General features: G+C 40.8%; 1 protein-coding gene across 7 annotated transcripts in view; it reads right to left on the bottom strand.

The window, feature by feature from the left end:
* Positions 1 to 4,274: 4,274 nt before the first annotated feature.
* Positions 4,275 to 19,279, bottom strand: part of ndrg4 (NDRG family member 4) — a 56,635-nt gene continuing 41,630 nt past the window's right edge. For 5 of the 7 annotated variants that reach the window (XM_069686373.1, XM_069686374.1, XM_069686370.1 and 2 more), the window contains 14 exons: positions 17,796 to 17,901; positions 13,361 to 13,481; positions 13,091 to 13,153; positions 12,709 to 12,769; positions 12,510 to 12,596; positions 12,350 to 12,406; positions 12,035 to 12,138; positions 11,898 to 11,954; positions 10,772 to 10,823; positions 9,302 to 9,349; positions 7,888 to 7,923; positions 7,720 to 7,771; positions 7,513 to 7,551; positions 4,275 to 5,886 (listed from right to left, as the gene is read on the bottom strand). In XM_069686373.1, coding sequence (XP_069542474.1) covers positions 5,732 to 5,886; positions 7,513 to 7,551; positions 7,720 to 7,771; positions 7,888 to 7,923; positions 9,302 to 9,349; positions 10,772 to 10,823; positions 11,898 to 11,954; positions 12,035 to 12,138; positions 12,350 to 12,406; positions 12,510 to 12,596; positions 12,709 to 12,769; positions 13,091 to 13,153; positions 13,361 to 13,481; positions 17,796 to 17,901 — 1,038 coding nt within the window. In that variant the 3' untranslated portion in view covers positions 4,275 to 5,731. The remainder of the gene's footprint in view (positions 5,887 to 7,512; positions 7,552 to 7,719; positions 7,772 to 7,887; positions 7,924 to 9,301; positions 9,350 to 10,771; positions 10,824 to 11,897; positions 11,955 to 12,034; positions 12,139 to 12,349; positions 12,407 to 12,509; positions 12,597 to 12,708; positions 12,770 to 13,090; positions 13,154 to 13,360; positions 13,482 to 17,795; positions 17,902 to 19,279) is intronic. The other 2 variants (XM_069686372.1, XM_069686376.1) reach the window with 1 other exon arrangement.

Below are 19,279 nucleotides of genomic sequence, written 5' to 3' on the forward strand. Positions count from 1 at the left end.
AACTTACTCAATGTTAGTTATGCTAGCTAGTTATTGCTAGGCGACAGGGGTGGCGTTTGGTGACGCAAGAGTAGATCAGACCGTCTCATTTCAGTTCAGCTTTGATGGTCTAAGCAGGCTATGAATGAAGCATCCTCCATAGAACACCACCTTCGAAGGCTGCGGCCCCTGGACTGGGACACAGCTTGTGTCTACAGATTGCCACAGATCAGCTGTTTATTATCCTGTACATTTATCTGTATGGTGTAATTTATCATCAACCAGTGAAATAAGAGTCTGCTGTGTGAATCAGAGGTACCAGCTTGATTAATGTAGACATACACGGTCTGCTGTAATGTTAATTAACAGTATTCAGAACAGCTGGCTGATCGCTACAGTTGCAAATGCTTATTTTTTTGGCACACAATCACAGGGTCACATATTCTTTGTAATTTGCACATTTTCATAATTCTCCATGATTGTCGGACATGACGCCATTTGGCCATTTAAGAAAACTTGAGCTGTTAAACCTGTGCCTGTGAAAATGCTTCACTGGTAGTTAAATATTGGAAATTAAAGTGAGTTTTTATTTTGTCTAATTGGAACTCAGGCGAGCATGTTGATCACTGTTCTGCTTCTTGTTACATCTCTCACCCTGATACACACTCTCTCTTCAGCATCAGACCTGGACAGTTAAGACAGGATTACACTGATTTAGAGAAAATTGATTGCTACAGATTAACTGCTGAATTTTTTGTGGAACATAATCACAGCTGGGCTGCTTGGTGGTGCAGAGGTAATCCAAGTACCCTGGTTCAAAGCCCGGTTCAGTTGTATTTGGCCTCTCTGTGTGGAGTATGCATGTATGGGTTTTCTTGTTTGCTCGTTAGGTGACTCTGAAATTGCACGTAGGGATGAATGTGAGAGTAAATAGTTGTCCGTCTTTACATGTCAGCCCTGTGATTGACTGGCTATCAGTCCAGGATGTACCCCGCCTCTCACCAAATGAGAGCCTCGCACGGGATAAGCAGTGTACATAAAGGATGGATCATCACAGCTGCTTCAAATACAGTTTGTTCAATCTCCCTCTGTGTTCCCTTTAACAATATATAATCTCGTCAAGTCAAGTTCAAACAAAGACCTAATTCTGTTGGAAGATGATGTGTTGATGTTACAGTGTGGAAAAGATTTTGCTTCAGGTGTGAGGTGACAGGTAAATGTTTGCACTCTGATGGTAAAACATTATAAAGCATAATTTAAAGTGTTAAGTTTGCCAGAGCATTTTAGCAGTTGATGCCGACAGTGTCTCATTAACACTTCATCAATGATGCCGTCTGTCCCATTATAGTACAAAGGATCTAATAAAAATAGAACCAGGACATGTGATTAAGCAACAACAGAGGTGAGAACTGTGCAAGAAAGGTGAGAGCTTTGCACAGTGATATGTAAGCTTTGTAATCCGAGGTGAGATCCAGGCAAATTGAGGTGAGAGCTGCTCACCAGATTAATCCTGGTACCAGTTATCAGTTCAGTCAGAAGTCACTCAGTTACAGTAAGCCTATTCCATGTTCTTATGTATTTTGCCTTATTTTTATTATCCTGCATTAAAACACTCAATGCTGCCATTCAGTTAAGTAGCCTACTGTTATTATTTTAACATTGTGACAATATAATCTTTATAATTATTGTTGTGATAGTCATTGTTACTGTTTGATGAATATATTGCAGTTGTTTAGAAATGCCTGATGTAACATTGACTTCCACTGCTCATTTTTAAGGCAAAGTAATTGCATCCTGCATTTTATAACTTTGGCGGTTTTAATTAACAGTAGTGGTTGGTAAAAGTATAGGCTTTTTTTAGTCCACAGTCTGTGGTGTAATGCACTTGCAGTTACAATAGTGTGCCAGTAGGTGACACTAAGGCTCGGGGGAGTCTGAAGAATTAACAGAAGGTAGAAGAGTTATGGGATAGCCTTGTAGCTCCTACGTGTTTGAAAAAGATACCAACATGGCTTAAATGAGTCAACACTTAACTCCTCAAATTCAGACAAAGTCTTTATTTCTTACTTGTTACTTGATCAGTACATGGACAGAGACAGCTTACTTGGTATATGTCTTAATATATATAATATATTTAAACTTTACATTACACATCTGAATGACAACAAAGCAGGTACGAGTCATTCTACTGTTGTGAATAGAAACAAGCTCAAAGGGAAGACTCCCACAATATGAAACAATCCAAACAAGAATCAAAGAGAACTTATTGCTCAATACAAATCAATCATTATGGCAGTAAGAAGAAGAAGAAGAAAAGTAGTACACATGAATCAATAGCATTATACCAAGATGAAGTAACACCCTACTGTTGCCTATAAAAAACAGAAACTCAGAGGGAAGAGGAACAGAAAAATGTTTTTTCACACAATACAGTGTTAGAGTGTTCGAGTCGGGTAACCTGCTCTATAAATAAAAAGTATCTACAAGTGCAAGGAGGACTGAGGCCTATACAAACTGATCCAGAGCCAGCTCACTGTGGACTTTCACACATCGCTACTGAACTTCACTATTAATAGACCTTGAGGAGGAGCAGGAAGGAGCTCGCTTTTTTAATGTACAGGGCTAAATGTCAAAGAAGGAGGAATTAATGTGCAAACCATAGAGAAGGGGTTTCTGAGAGGTCGACAATACTGTACAGCACTTCAAAAAGGACAAAATACATTCAGGGGCCCTCAGGCAGTTCGGATAGAAGTTGTGTAGGAGGAAACCAAAGAGAAATAGCTTAGCGAACAGAGGAAACACTGAAAGATGATTGTATATGCTACATGCAAACTTCAGTGTTCCTGAAATTCATCCATGAGGTTCTGTGAGAAGTGACTGAGGTGACTGTTTAACATCTTTTTTATGATCTCTCCTTCCCAAATAACAGGACTGTTGACCCCAACCACTACATTAATTATGATTATAATCTCTCCAACTATAACTAGATCACATTCTTTCCCAGAAACATTCATTCAGGTCAGAATCTCTCTCAGTGATTTAGTAACAATCCTCTTCCTTCAACCATTGCACTCCTGGGCCCCCTGGTGCTCAGAAACACGACTAACACTACCCACATTTAAAAAAGTGACTTCAGCTGATAGCCCTTTAGGGTGCGACTGGGTTTGCCTGTGAGAGCCGGGGCACCTTGTGATTTTTTTTTTTAGGGGGAAGGGTTATTTTTTTAAGGTGGCTGGGGGTTGCCCTACATTCCGAGCTTGGCGCCCAAATGGCTCCAAAAAAGCCCCGCCCCTTACAGGCCGCCTCAGGGAAGCGCACACCTCAGCGATTGGAAGCTACGCCCCTTCTGACAGGGGACCAAAGGGTTTTTTGAAAAAACTTCAAACAGGAAAAGGTGACTGTGGTACATGAATACTGTACATTACTAAGACAAAAGCCAGGAGACCCCATCTCTGATCACTGTTGACAAGGTGGTCCAGTTACAGATAGCAGCACACAGCTTCACTAGTCTAGAACTATATCTCTATACATGTACTACAGTGGTAAGAAGATGGTTACACAGCACATCAAAACACACTCTAACCATAAAGCAATGGGTTCCTTCTTGTTTGTGAATTTTGTGTATTTGTGTCTTGTCTTTGGCTTAGTTCCCTCACAAAGCTTAGCCCATACATCTTCCATACAAGAGGGGGTGTGAATATGTGTGTAAGCACGTGGATACATGTGTGTGGTTGTGGATACTTCTGTGTGTGTGCGGTTAGCTTTGGTATATACAGGATAAGGGAAGTCTGATGCGTGTTCTTTGGCGGTGAGAGAGAGAGAGAGAGATTGCCGGGCTGGCCTGGTCCTGCCTCGGTCCCTCTGGTCTAAGTTTGGTTTGGGTCAGAGTGTGATTGTCATGTTAGAGACCACAAAGAGCCGACTACGGCCAGAACCACGTCCACGCGTGCTGCAGTTACAGACTGATGATGGCGGTTGCATCGGTGGCTCTATTTAACTAGCCACATATAAGGTGCTAATGAAGAATGCCCTAAATACTACTCAGATACTAGAATGCCCTAAGATTACTGTCACATTCACATGCATATACATATTAGTAGATAATTAGTCTAGTCTATAATCATGTAGTGGATTGTCTTAGACATGTGAGGTCACACACAGCTTAAAGCTGCACTCAGCACTTATATCGTCGTATGTTTAGCTTTCTGTGGATGGACCAACTTTAAGTACTGTTTAGGAGTGATTGGTTTATCTTTTAGAGAAGTGACAAAACAGGTGATTATATTGAAAGAGTTCTGATTAGTGTGATAGTATACTCTCATACAGATTAAATAGTCTCCCTTGAATATGCAAAACTCTATCTCTCAGTTTACATGCTACATAGAGTACAAACATCATACATGAAAACTATTCAGCCCATAATGGCAGTTAAATACTTTGTAATATATTTACAACTACATATAAAGTGATTATAGATGAGTAATTAATGCATGTTAATTAAAGTGGTAGTCCCAGCCTTCCTCTGCATGCTGACCAAGTGTTTCATGGTTACGTTCCTGCTACATCGGCTACATTTGATTATATGAGTTATGCTCTTTTTAATAAATAAACTCCAGTGGCTCACAATTCACAGATTGTCATCCTGCTGAAATCAAGATTATACGGAGTATTATGGCAAAAGCAATAAAAACAGATGGAACTCCCTGGTGGTGTAGTGGCTAGGTTCAGACTGCTTACGGCAGCCGCAGAGTTTAATATCCGATCAGGAGCTCACAGACTCCAGCCTCAGATTGTGTCTCAGATAATACAAACACAAAACATTTCTGACTATCCTAAAGAACTGGAAATATTATTACAAAACTTGATATTTATGAAGCGGGATCTTTGATACTTTACAGAAGCTGTTACGATGATAATTGAGGTCCATCACACGTCTGCTGGTTATATCACTCATTTGCATTTTAATTTTAATTCACAAGTTTAAATCAAATCTGACTAAGTGCAGCTTTAAATCAGTGTTGTGTACTATGCTATGCTCTGACTAATAAAAGCTCTCTCTAAGCACTACAGGTGCACTCGGCTACGGTTGGCCGTGCTCTGCTATCTGTGCATCCGGACACACCCCTTCCGCAGCTCGCCTGTCACTCAAGGAGAGAAATGACCGTCCTAATAAACAACACAGAGAGAGATTCTCACATTTTGTACATACAAGAAAATAATAAACATCTTGCAAAACATGCAACACTTTTTCACAAGTCTAAAAGTTCTGTGTCCCTCGCCGTGTCCTGCACTTTTACCCTTTCTGACAGATTTTCATACAAGCAGCAGCTCTTTATCGCATGTTGTTGTGTGGATTGTTGACAGACAATGTTGCTTTCTTTTTTTCAGTTTGGTGGGGGTTTAAAAAGGGGGGGAGGCAAAGAATGAGGAGACACTTAGCAAACACAAGAATGACACTTAGAGAACAAAAACAGATGCCTAAATCTGTAAGTGCTGGGTGACGGGGGTGTTAGTAGTAATACATATGGATATTTTACAGTGGAGAGGGAAGAAGATGGCAGACAAAGGGATCTGGAGGAGATAGAAGAAGACAGAGAGAGATGTTCCCATTTTATTCAGGAGCGTTTCATCCTGTGTCTCATCTAACTTCTGACTTCATTCACCCACCACATCTCCCCTTTCTGTCATCCCTTCCCAGCTCTCTTTCCATCCCTCTACCCCCTCCCTCCTCTTTCAATGGCAGTCTAACTCCTCAGCAGGACACCTCCATGGTGTGGGTGACTGTCCCGACTCCCTCGGTGCTGTCAGAGTGGGTGCAGGCCCGAGAGCGGGACCCATCGATGGAGCTAGCGCTGGTCAGGGAGGCCGTCCTGGAGCGGGCTAGGCGAGTCATGCTGGCGGAGGGCACTGGGAGGAAGAGGAGGGGAGGGGAGGAGGACAAGAATTCAACATTACACTTTGTTAAAGAAAACAATGTGACAGGTTGATGTTGGGGAGATGTGGGTAGTACATGCTAGTGTGGAGAACTGAAGATTTTTCTTATTTTCTGCTGATAATAAAAGGCAGCTGATTGGCTCACATAGCAGCCGTGAGAGGTGTGGGCTGCTCATTAAAGCTGTGAATGTGTCTGCACAGAGACACATTGTCAGCACCATGCACAGGAGAAACTCAAGGCTCAGTGTGTGGAAGATTAAACCTGCAGAACTTCATTATAATAAAATTGTGTTATTAATTATAATTTCCAGTATTTTGAACCTGGACCCTATTTTTACATAATTTTGGGTTCTAAATGACCAAAAAAGGAACCAGAAGTTTTGGTAGTTCTCCATTAGATCACTTGAGCTGAAAAGGCTGTAAAGCTGCAGCCTTTTCCCACCTGAGGCAAAATGTTTACATTTAACTCCACTTAAAGGAGTAGAAGGGATCCCTACAGAGACAGACCTCTCTGTTTAAAAAAAAAAAGAAACAGCCATCATATCAATTCGTTCAAAGCCACCAGGCTCCATTAAAACAATGGAAATTTTACTTTGCAAAACAAGGGAGTTCTGTTGTTTGTGTGACTTTAGTTTTTATAAAAGGTTAGTTTGGATTAATTCAATATTTGTGAAACCAACCATAACACATTTCAGTTATTGTGTGTGAAACATACACAATAAAGAAATGATTTCATGAGTTTCTAAAATAATTTTATTTTAGTTTTTATAATAACTTTTTTCTGTCCATACTGACAGTGCTAAAAGAAAGAAAACATTGACAATCTTTCATATTAGTGTCAGAAAAATAATTTGTAAATGTCTAGACTAAAACAGTGGTAGTAATAACTGACTACTTGCAGCTTTCATACAACTATACAATACAACACTGGCAGTCCTGTATCAGTCCAAGTAGAGTGTGGTTTCTGTTTGGTTCTTTTGTAATATCATTCAGGCTGCAAAATCTTTGATGTGCAATGAAAGCCCCACGCCAGAGCCCTGTAGGACAATAGTGAGTCTCTAAGGAACATTATTGTAATGCTTCATATTGTAAACTGTGCATATGTGTGTCTAGGCTCGGTAGATGAGCAGAAAATCTTTCGAGCCCTGAGGACAATTTAAGTTTAGTCAGCAGTTTATGTAGATTTATTTTTTTTTGGAGCTATATTTCTTGGTCTGTCTCCTTAAAAAGCTTAACTCTTAATTATTTTCTTTAAGACATGCTCATTTGTTACAAACTTAATCCACAATGCTTTGCTCAAAGCCAGCTCAAGGCCATGCAAAGAGCAGTACAGGAGATGCAATGACAAAGGAATGTGGGGAGGGGGAAGTAACGGCAATATATTTTTCCGTGAGGAAAAATTATTTTTCAATTAAAAAAAAACAAAGATGGGGTTAAATGTCCTTGGGATAAAAAAGAAATGAGAGCAAAAGTAAAACTTTCATAAAAGCCCAAAATATTGTATCAGTAAAGAAAGAAATTAAAATAAATTTGAAAATGCCAATGTCATCGAACAGGGCAGCAATAAGAGGTCAGAGGTGAACGGGGAGGAGGAAGTACCTGGCCCTCCACTCAACCTCCGATCCTTCACATAAGCGACTGAGAGAACGGGGCGGGGGAGACAGAGGGCAACATTAACACAACTCATGTCCCTCTGCACGGTATACATCACAACACACTCATATATTACTACAACATTACTCATGATGAAATTGATTTGCATAAAAAACAACTAACAGTAAAGCAAATAAATAAACAGATACTTACTGTAGCCCATTCCCTGCAGGAAGTACTTGAAGGCTTCAGTCAGTTTGCCAGGCTGGAAAACAAAACGTCAAAGTTTTAACAAATTCACAAACAGAAGATGCATTTGAGGTCTGTCTGTTTTTTAATTGTTTTTATTACATATGACTGTAATAACAGGCTTTGTTTTACCTGTGTGAGCTGAGGAAGTCCACCAGAGTCAGCCATCTACCATGAGAGAACAGAACAGCATGAGCAAAACTGCTAATAGCCTACAACCACACACTGTACAGTGCTCAGAACTGGAGGAACCCAAGCTGGTTCATACTGTGTTTCTTTGCTTGCCTTGTTCAAACATGATATTTGTTTCAGATTTTATATTGTACAAGTAAGCAATCATATCATTTGCATCATGTGTTGGCTCTGATTACTCATGCTGTGTGTCGTGCTGTTTAAATCAGGTGATGGAGAATGAAGTGTCAAAGGTCATTTGGGGTTGGGACCGGGATGAATGTAAGTCAAACAAAAATGGGACAAGTGTGTAACCAATACTCAATGTTATTTTATTTTTAAAGAAGTTGACTTCTATTTGACTTATATAATTAGTTATATAGTTAGTTACTATAGGTTAAATATTTTAGTCTAACAGGAAGTTGCTCACTTATTTTTGCATAACTTAATTTTGAAAGACTTGTTTTGTTTTTGTTTAATGGGACGTTGCTTATTTTTAATAGCTGACTTAGCTGCTTTATTTGAAAGTCTAATCTGACATTGCAGATTTATAATTGTTGACGTCACATCACAAAGCCCTACACATGCAACATGACTCTAAAGGACAACCTACCTCTCTGTGTCTTTTAGTGAAGGGCCGCTGACAAAGCTGCGCTTTAACATGAGCTGGGGGTGAAATGTGTTCATTGAGCTACTTTCAATATGAATGCTTATTAGCACACAAGTATTTACTATTGAGGATTTATATGTCTGAGTCTGGCTTTTAATCAATTCATATTTATTTTATGTAACTTTACTTTGTTATCCATTTTACATTTTAGGCAGTTTGATTGTTTTTTTATATATTGTTTTATTTAATTGCATTATTCCTGATTATCTTTCAGTGTTTGTTTATTTATTTCTTCCTTTTTATTTTACTTTCTTATTTTGATATCAAGACTTTAAACAGTTTTATTCTACCTCCTGTGTTCCCTCATTACAAACACATGATAGCGTTTCCTCAGTTTGTCTGTTTTATCAAGTCCCTTATTTATTACATTTATTTTGTGGGGTGGAGGTGATTATATTGCTTTTACTGATTTTGTGTGTTACATTACAATTATATGAAAAGTTTTATACAAATAAAGTCTGATTGATTGATTTATAACAAAGTTAAGTAAGTAGGCTGTTTCTTTCACCAGGACTGCTCTGAGCTGCACAGTTTACATGCTGCTGTTAAATGTTTGCAGTGTTCAAATGTGAGCAATAATTTGGTATCATATTTTGAGTAAATTAGGATTTATTTGTTTATGTATAAATTATATGCTTAATCAACAAATTTGACTTTTTATCCAATGACAGGACAGCTGTAAGTCATTTAAGGACGCACAGTTACCTTTAAGAAGGTGGTGTTGGTTGGGTCCAGTTTGGAGTTGCACTCCACCTTAAAAACAAAAACAGCAGGTTGAAGTGAAAAAGACAGAAAATGCTGCAGTGATTAAAATAAAGAAGTTTACAGAGCGAACACAGAGAGGAGCTGTGGATGTGCTGTGTCTATAGATTATATATGGAGACGATGTTAGTCTGTGTGTGAGTGACCCAGATACTGCAGTGTGCTGCAGAGATGAGTCACTCTAGCGGGCTGGGAGCACAGCCGCAGTGTGCACACACACACACACACACACATACACGCACACCCAGCAGACAGATGTGCACACATATATATGACCGCTCACACTTGTGGACAGACAGCACAGAGAGCTACCTCCTGCTGCGTTTAATCTTTAACCGTTCAACAGATGGCTGAGTTACATATTTTACTGTCCAGACATGTTCAGTATAAATACACAAAGGAAATGTATTTCTTTTTATTTGTGTTTCCTTTCAATTCATTTTAATGACTGTTTAGCTTCATTTGCTGATACAGTGTCAGGTATAAGTACACACCACATGTAGATTATAACATTTACAATACAATCAGATGAATATGAGCTGCAGAATGTGCAAATGCGACTTTAAAATGAATGCATCTTTCCGCTCTGTGTGAAGGAATGTGTCATGTAAGTGATGCAAACACAGCAGCCTGGACCGGTCCTACGAGCGGATATAAAATATTAACATGACCTCCATCTGTCACATTCAATAAAACAACCTTTGTTTATCTCCCTCTCTTCCTCACACTGCCTCCCTCCATCCCTCTGTCACTTTCCATCTCTCTGTCTGTCCAAGATGTTTTATAACAACCTCCCACCCCGCCCTCCCTCACGATACCTCCATCCCATCCCTCCATCCAACAGAGGACTGATTTGATTTCAATTTTAACATGAGCAGATTAACTGGTGCAGAAGCATAAATATCTAGGCCACTTCAAACTAGGAAACCCCAGAGACAGACCAAGGCCATCTGGCCCCAGGAGAACACACACACACTTATACATACACACACACACACCTATAGTACAAGAGTTGCACACAGATGGACTGACAGAGAGAGAACAGACACACACAGAGTCCCCAGGGTGCAGAAGGGTTGGACACAGAGTGAGCTGAGTCTCCGCTGGCTGACCTGTTTCTGTTTTACTCAATGAGAACAGACTCTAACCAGGTTTTCATGCCAAGTACAAATCAGTGAAGAGGACGAGAACAGGACAGAACAGGGGGAGGAGGGGGAGCGTTCAATGTTCAGAGCTTTAGATAGACTGTTTCTTAGAGACAGGAATACTTTGAAGAAAATTAGTGAGATATATCGGTGAGAAAGTTCAAGGTGAGAGCGAGAGAAGAAGGGGGACAGCTGATGAAAGAGGTTCTGCATGATGAGATACAGACAGAAGTTTTCAGAGCAGGAGGATAAAGGTGGAAAAACGTACCACTCCCTCTTCAGCAGGAGCGTTGTCTCCCACAACCAGCATCACCGGACACCTGCAGGAACATTTACAATAGTCATTTATATTCGGAGTATTAACCATGTATAATTTCATCCTGTTTGTTTAAGCACTGGTATAGTTGTCTGTGAAGGTTTTTAGTCAGAATCAGAATTAGAATGACTTGTATAGTTCTGGTAGTGATGTTCTGGTAAAAAATAACATGTTACGTTTTTTTTCAGCGGGCTAAAGCCGCCAAATATCACAGTATCTATGGTGATGTTAAGTCGCAAAATTCACATTTGAGAAGCTTGAAACAGGAAACATTAAATCATTTTTGTTTTCATTGGCACAAAGGGATCCATTAAAGTTAGATTCTGTGAAGTTAGATAATGTTTTTGTATGTTTAGATTGCTTTAAAGTAATAATCTGGAAGATTTTCATGTAAATAAATGTCTGTTAAGTCACTGTCTATCGTCGAATGAGGTAACACAATAGTGACTAAGCCTGTGGCCCACTGATGAAAGCCTTCGCATTTGCAATATATAGTATTATTTTGGACTGGGTGTCTGTGGTGACTTTCGTGGATTAAATCATAAGCAGCGCCCAGTTAGTGACGCGTTTTCCATCAGCCAGCAGCGGTTGGTCTGCCAGAGAGGGTAGGCGGAGCTAAGCGGCTGCTTTTCCGCTCTCTGCAAGTGTTGCGAGTAAACAGTACTCTACTATGGCTGAACAAACAAAGAAAAGGTCGATGACTACAGATACAACTCCAAATTTAAGTGAAAATCCAAAGAAAACAAATTCGATGCTCAGATGAAGGCAAACAGTCTAAAAAGGAAAGCGACCTTCAGTGAAGAAAATCAAGAGTCACAACCGGAGACAACCGTGGACGTCACACATGCAACACTGTCTGGATATCTGGAAAGTGTGCTCCCGCAGTTACCATTTATCGCCATAGTTGTCGCTCAAGAGGACGGAACTAAGATCTTCGAGATGACCACTTTAAACAAATAGACACCATGCATGCAACTTATTTTTGGTCATACCATTTTGGTAGTAAAGAACAGATAAATTATATCAGTTCCTATAAACTCTGAGTAGTATACTTAATATAACGAAACTGCAGACTCACTTCAGGGTCTTGGCGTTGATCACTGTTCCGCTGCGGTTCATCTCCAGGTCCCTCCGACTGAAAGAGACAACACATCATGAACATAAAATAGAGTGCTTCTGTGTTTATGAGTGTGTGAGACAGAGTGATGTCTTTACCCGTTGTACATGTTCCAGAACAGCTGCAGGTTGAACTGGTTGACCGTGTTGTTGATCTGTTGCCGGTAGCTCTGCACAAGCTCTGTGTTATTCATCAGCTCCTCCTGCAAGTAAACCCACACACTGCGTCAGAACATTTGTGAAGATACAAGAATGAATGATATGTTTTAGAGTAAATAAAGACCTGCTACATTTAGACTACAAGGTGAGTCATCTAAATATTTATATTTCTCGGCTGTTTTCAAGCGAGGAAGCTCGTACACCCAGACTGAATATCTGCCAGGAAACCTGATTTCATCTGCTGACTGAGTTTACCTGGCTGAAAAGATGTGGCAGCACAGTGTCTGGCAGAGCACTAGTCAGACCTGACAGCTGGGGAAAGATAGAGATAATATTTTAGTAAGGGGAAAATGTCTGAATTAGTCAGTATATGTGAACACTTCCAAAGCATTTGCACACGGTAACAGATGGATACCTTGGTGGCAGCCCAGTCGATCCAGCCTTTGCCGTTGGGGTCGATGTTGAGCAAAACCAAACCCTCCACCATGTCGGGGAAGATCAGCTGAGAGAGCAGGACATAGAAACATGTCATATGTGAACGTTTGATCCAACATCAGGCTCATTCTGAACAGGTTATGTAGGTACATACTATCAAGTATGAGGATTTGACTTACAGCAAACTTGGCCAGAATGTAAGCTCCAGCTCCAACTCCGATCCCGACAATGCTCTTGAATCTAAAAAAGGTCAGTAAAGGCCACATTTACAATGATATAGAAATATGTGTGGCTACCACAGAGTCATCAAAGAGTCTGCACGATAATCTATACTACGCTTTGAATGTCGTATAAAAGCACTGGTGTAAATGAATGCTGATTCGTGTGGGCTTTGTAACACAAAGGAGGCGGCTGTAGAAGAAGAGACATGCCGTCCCTGCCAGCTCGCAGAGTAAAAACAGGACACCATGTCCCTGCAGATGGCTCTTATTGAAACAAAGGCTGTGTCTGCTCTCTCAATAACTGTGGAATACTTGGAATTGAAAAGCAAAGAACACCAACCCAAAGTGCTGCACCACAGTGGGCAGCATCCCAGCCAGCTGGTCCATAGTGGGGTACTGGTACCTGAGGAGAGGGAGAGCAGGACTTACGGTCATTGTTGCTGCACCTGCTGTGTGTTCAGTGCAATAAAATCATTTGTTTTTACATGATGATGCACTCATTTTTAATAATACTTTACATACATAACACATAACTATCCCTGTATTAGCGGTTGTTTTCATGGGTGTGTCTGGTAAAGTGAGTGTGCATTTGTACTGTATATATTTTTACCCCTGTGGCATCTGCGAAGCTCCGATCTGCTGCCCCGGAGCGTCGACGTGGCAAACCACAAAGTGCTTGGTGATCTCCTGCATGTCCTCATTATTGAAGAAAGAGTTGAAGCACAGCTTGTCTGTGGGACAGTAAGGGAGGAGAGGAAGGGTGGTTGGATGAGAGGAAGGAGAGATAGGGTGGAAGAAATATGAAGAGGGCACAAAGGGCAAGGAAAGGAGGATGAGAGGAAGGAGAGCAGAGGAACGTGATTACATTAAATATGCATCAGTCTCACTGAGGACCTTGAAGGTGACCATCTGTACATCTGATCCTGTGCCAGAAGGAGGAGGCGGTGACTGCCTCCAACAAGTCTGATACCTCAGATAACTCTCATTCACCTCTGTTTCAGTGAGTTTCAGTGACACTATCAATTATAAATTACTCTATAATGTTTTCTCAATAGGGTGAATATGGAGATACAGAGAGGTACAGATTCTGTTCAGTGCTTTAACAGTGAGGAAAAAGATCTTTGAAATGTCTTACCTACAAACAATCAAGATTTTTAAGTGCTTCTGAACAGGAAACATCTTTTACACTTCAGGTTGTTCAGGATTGTTGAGATCTGTCTGAGTTTTAGTCTTTGCTAATGATGTAAATTAGCAGCACAAAAGTTCGCTTAGGAATGCAGATGAAGGGCTCAAACATTACCTGGACTCTCATCCAGCAGACTGGAGTTTCATTTCATTTCATGTCACACTAATAGTCAATGTTGACTTTTTTGTTAAAGAAGTTGACCATTTTAAGTTAACTAAGCAGTGTACGTTAGTTACCTTACATAACATTGGTACTTATTTAAACCAAACCGTGATCTGAGTGTTTTTTGTTGGTTTAACAGAACCAAATGTGATAATTTCAAAACCATAAAGGGCCAGTTTGACGATTTTCACCTCAGTCTTATCATGCTATTATGGGGAGCTAATGCCATCATGGTAGGAAAAAGATAATTTTTCGCTCTGTGCCTTTAGAGGATGCTATCCGCTTCTCCAATGGGCCCTGGAAAACCTCTGTCAGACTACATGAAACGCATTATCTGGCAGAGACCAGGGAGCTCAACTATACTTCCTCAATCAACGACGCCCGCCTCCGATGACTGCAGTGTTTAGTTGAAAAAAACATACGTAAACTGTAATCATTTGTTCCGTGAGGTGCCTTAAAATGCTGTCTGCTCTCCAGTTTTCTCTCGCAGACATTCCACATTTATAACAGAGTCATGTCTCGTTCAAAATTGTCAGGTTTGAAATGTAGACTGCAGATTTTTCGTAGAGGATACCGTACCTGCAGCGAAACCACAAGCTGTTTGTACAACTTTCTCCTCAGCTATGGCACCGATTTCAAATATTATTGCTTCTATCGATTACAGAGAACACCAGCTTTGACTGACAGTGACTTTTTCCAGGGGTGAATTTCTTCTTTAACCACATGTTGATTATTGTCCTCCTCTCTCTTAACAAACATTATTTTCAAAGTCTAACATATTTGGGGGTTTTTTACAGCTAGCTTGACTGCATTATTTTGAAAGCCTGACTGGAACCTTCAAAATAAGAGCCTTATTTCTTTCACAGAAAAGTCTGAACACTGCATTCTGAAATAGCTCCATGTATAATAAATGTCAGCTCTCTGTTTGTCTTCCTCCCACTGCCTCTGCAGTTGTCCTACTTTTCAGCTCATGTGTGTCACACTCGATGAAACCACGCAGAAACATTGTTTCCTCCTCGGGCTGTGGATGAGCGGCGTTAATTAAACGGGCCAATTAGCACGACAACTGGGTTAGAGATGAAAAGTAGGGGAGTCATGAGAGGTGACTGTTTAATCCCTGCCACGGCGCTGCATGGGGCCGGCGTGCGAGCTGTTTATGTAAACATGGATGCTGCATGAGGACAGAGGTGAGACGCTTCATCGGTACACGCTGAATCATGGGTCAGCCCTCGCAGTCTGTACTCCCACTGACTTTGTGACCTACTTTCTGCCTGTTACTTTCTTCTGTCTCTGTTTGAGCCTCTCTCTCCATCACCCCTCTCCTTTCCTATAATATCCTGCTCCTTGATCTCCTCTCCACTCTTTTCCCCACCTTATCTCTTCTTGTTTAATTTCCTATTTTTCCTCCTTCCTCCTGTTTTCTTTCCCTCTTTATTATTTGTTTTTTTATGAAGAGACTGACGGATAGCGATGCCATCTGCTTATTAGGACTCTTGATAAATAGGAACAATAAACTCCGTTGTGTTCCTTTTTCCACTGCGACTCCTTTCATCCCTTGCATTCCTTTTGCATCCTTAATAACTGCGTGTGCATGCGCGTGTGTGTGTGGGTGTGTTGTGAGATTTAGTGACTGACTATGAATACTAATAGCCTTGTGGTTCTGCTGCAGCAGCAAAATGCAGCTCCATTCACGTCTGTTGTATCTTTAAGGCTATCATATTTTACATCATGCGTGTCTGCCATTTTTTTTATTTTATTCTTTGTACTTTTTATTCTTTTTTTGTGTTTTTGCAGAAGTGAGTTCCCCCCTTTGCTTGATTCTTTATTATTTTCCCTAAATGAGCAGTGGGAAATCAGCTTCGTGTTATAAAATAATAATAATAAAAAAAAGACAGTAGGACGAACACCAAAATCTCAGTCTGAAAGAGCTGAATGGATCAGCTTTGGTCCATGACACGCTATCCCCATCCCTCTCCCACCTCCACCCATCATGCAGCGCCGCAGTGCTGCTGCCCCGCCCGCCTCCCTCTGCAGGAGGGGATGTTTTTCTGACCTACATTTCATCGATGCCTTGCACACTCAGCCATCATTTGCCTCCTCATCGTTCCCTATTTCTATTTTTGTCGACACTGATCACACATTAGAGCAAACTCACCCTGAGAACATCTCTCTCTCTCTCACTGGTTTTCATCTCCTCTGCTTCTACATGTCTGAATCCTTCTTCTCACATGCACAGGTTTATTTTGTTACCCTGCCTATATTAAATTATTGATCACTCAGATCGTGTTGAGTGCAAAGAGGGCGAGCTGTGGCTTTGTCGGATGACAAGAACATCATTGCAGTCAACGCTGTCGAGGAGACTGTAAGACAGAGAGGATTTCTGTGCACGTTTAGAGTTGCTTTGTTGAGAAATCATCCTTAATTCAGTTTTAAAATCAGCTGATGTGGTTATTTTAGTGTTTCAAACCCATCAGTTTTTCAGAATGTCCTGATGAAACACATATTCTCCACAATGTGTTAAACTTTAAAGTGCAAGTCTCAAAGATCTCAGTTTCGTCCTCTTGAGCGACACCTATGGCGATAAACGGTACTTGCGGGAGCACACTTCTCAGATATCCAGAAAGTGTTGCATGTGTGACGTCCACGGTTGGCTACGACTGTAACTCTTGATTTTTCTAGCTGACGGTCGCTTTCCTTTTTAGACTGTTTTCCTTCATCTGAGCGTCTTTTCTTTGTTTGTTCAGCTATAGAAGATTACTGTTTGCTCGCAACACTTGCAGAGACCGGAAAAGCAGCCGCTTAGCTCTGCCTACCCTCTCTGGCAGACCAACCACTGCTGGCTGATGGAAAACGCGTCACTAACTGGGCGCCACTTGTGATTTTTTCCACGAAACTCACCACCAACACCCAGTCTCTAATTCTAATTGCAAATGCAAAGGCTTTCATCAGTGGGCCATAGGCTCCATCACCATTGTGTTACCTCATTCTGCGATAGAGAGAGACTTAACAGACATTTATTTACATGAAGATCTTCGAGATTATTACTTTAAAGTCTATAAAGTAAAAATCAGAGACAATGCAGAACTGAATTGTGAATTTTGGGTGTAATCTTTTCAGGCCTGAAATCATGGCTCCACTCTGCCCTGGTGGTTAAACTTTGCAGCACCCATCCTCTAACAACATTTGCATCACGTTTTTTTCTAATCACCAGTTTGCTATCTAACTATGCCTTCGTCCTGCAAACAAATCATCCCTTGATGCCAGAAGTTACTGCATACTTTTTCACAGATTTTTTAACACAGGTTTTGTATACTTGGTGTTTTTTCAATCATTCAATCATTTAGCTTTAGAAATGTTTCACACTGACTTCAATAAGTAACTTAATGACTCAAGTAATCCTTGCTTCAGTATCAGTATTGTCTAAACACCGATAACATGGACTTCTTGCAGGAGACAATAAGTGAAGGCGTTTGAGTGCAGGTGGGAAGGACAATTATCACCTTTGACAAGTGCAGTAACACCTTACTTGGAACATCTGTCCATATGCGCAAGTACGCGCGCACACACACACACACACACACACACACACTCACACACACACACACACACACACACACACACACACACACTCACACACACACACACACACACACACACACACACACACAGAGAGAGAGAGAAATGGATGGATTCTCACGGTTCAGTCCCACATCGTGGTAGGTGAGGATGGCGGGCTTGTTTCCTTTAGGTGCCCCGCGGATCACCACGTGCAGCATCCCGTAAGGAGTCTCGACATCATGTTCCTGTGAAACACACAAATACACCTGCTGATCACACACACTCGCCTGTTTCCGTGAGAACATTTGCACCTGAGTCCTCCTGGGATAAACAGGTGAAAGTGCAACGCGACACATCTAGACATCTTTAACACTGTGACTCAAAATGTCATCTGCTTTTTGTTCAGACTCACTGGACGCTCCTCTTAACAGCTAATCTATGCAGAGCTGTTCCACATTCATCATCAGTGCTTTCACAGCAGTGTGACAGAGGGCCGGGGGCTCAGTCAGACAGCAGGGAGGGCTGTAATTAGTGTGATCTATGAGCACAGCGAATCCTGACAGGAAGCTATTGGATGGACTTTACATGTCAGGCTCTGCAATTATCGAGCAGTTAATGGTTTAAAGAATGTGGAATTAAGAATGAGGAACAAGAAGACAAAGGAAGTTAAGTAGAATAATCATCCACTCAATGGTAGGCAGGTTTATCTATGAACCTATATTACTGATATTCCAACATCAATAATGAATGAATAAAACAAATCCTCAATAATCCTTAACTTTTGTTTGTTTTTACAATATCTTTAGAATATGTGAGAACATTAGGCATTATGGCTTCGGACAGAAAAAGCAACATGTCATTTAATTAATTAATTAATTATGATTCATTCATACAAGTACGGTTCTATCCATATTATAATTTATATTTATCTAGATATATTAGGCATTTACAATATAAATGGAGGATAGAAGCTGCGCAATAAAAAAAATATTTTTTTAAAATGCTGTTTAATACTTTTAATATTATTCTTGCTTCATTTCATGGCCCATTTTTTAGTTTTGTATTCATATATTCCGTACTCATACTGGCTCCAAACATTTGGCTTGTTGTGCTTCCTTGTGCATCTTGTTATGACCCACATTTTGTCAGCATCCGCTGGTCAGAGCCCAACTCAAAATGGAGGTAGGAGATATGATTTATCATTAACTGCGCAATACAGGCGCACACACGAACACACACACACACACATATAATGCACAAATGCAGAATAATGGTGTTATTTTATTATCATTATTTGCCAGGTTAAGGTGGGAAACTGGACTGCAGCTTCTATTGAAAACAAACAGATGAAAAACACACTGTCGCTGCATCATACTGTCCTCCTGTCAGCTTGTTTTCACACCTTGTTCAGACTCAGAGAAAGAGTGACAAAAATTGTCAATCAACCTGCCGCCGCAGCATCTCTCTCTGCTGGGTGTAACGTGACCTGTGTTTACGATAGATTTAAATGACTCACAGCGCAGAAACAAAGTGCACTTATGGATTCAGCCCTGCAGCTGCCAAAATGCTGCGTAATCCCCCCCCGCAGCAGCAGAGAGTCATGCAACCAGCAGAGTTAATCCA

The sequence above is a fragment of the Semicossyphus pulcher genome, unplaced genomic scaffold (assembly GCF_022749685.1).
Source record: "Semicossyphus pulcher isolate SPU_LCO1_2020_fin unplaced genomic scaffold, fSemPul1.0.p SCAF_8, whole genome shotgun sequence".
Taxonomy (NCBI): Eukaryota; Metazoa; Chordata; class Actinopteri; order Labriformes; family Labridae; genus Semicossyphus; species Semicossyphus pulcher.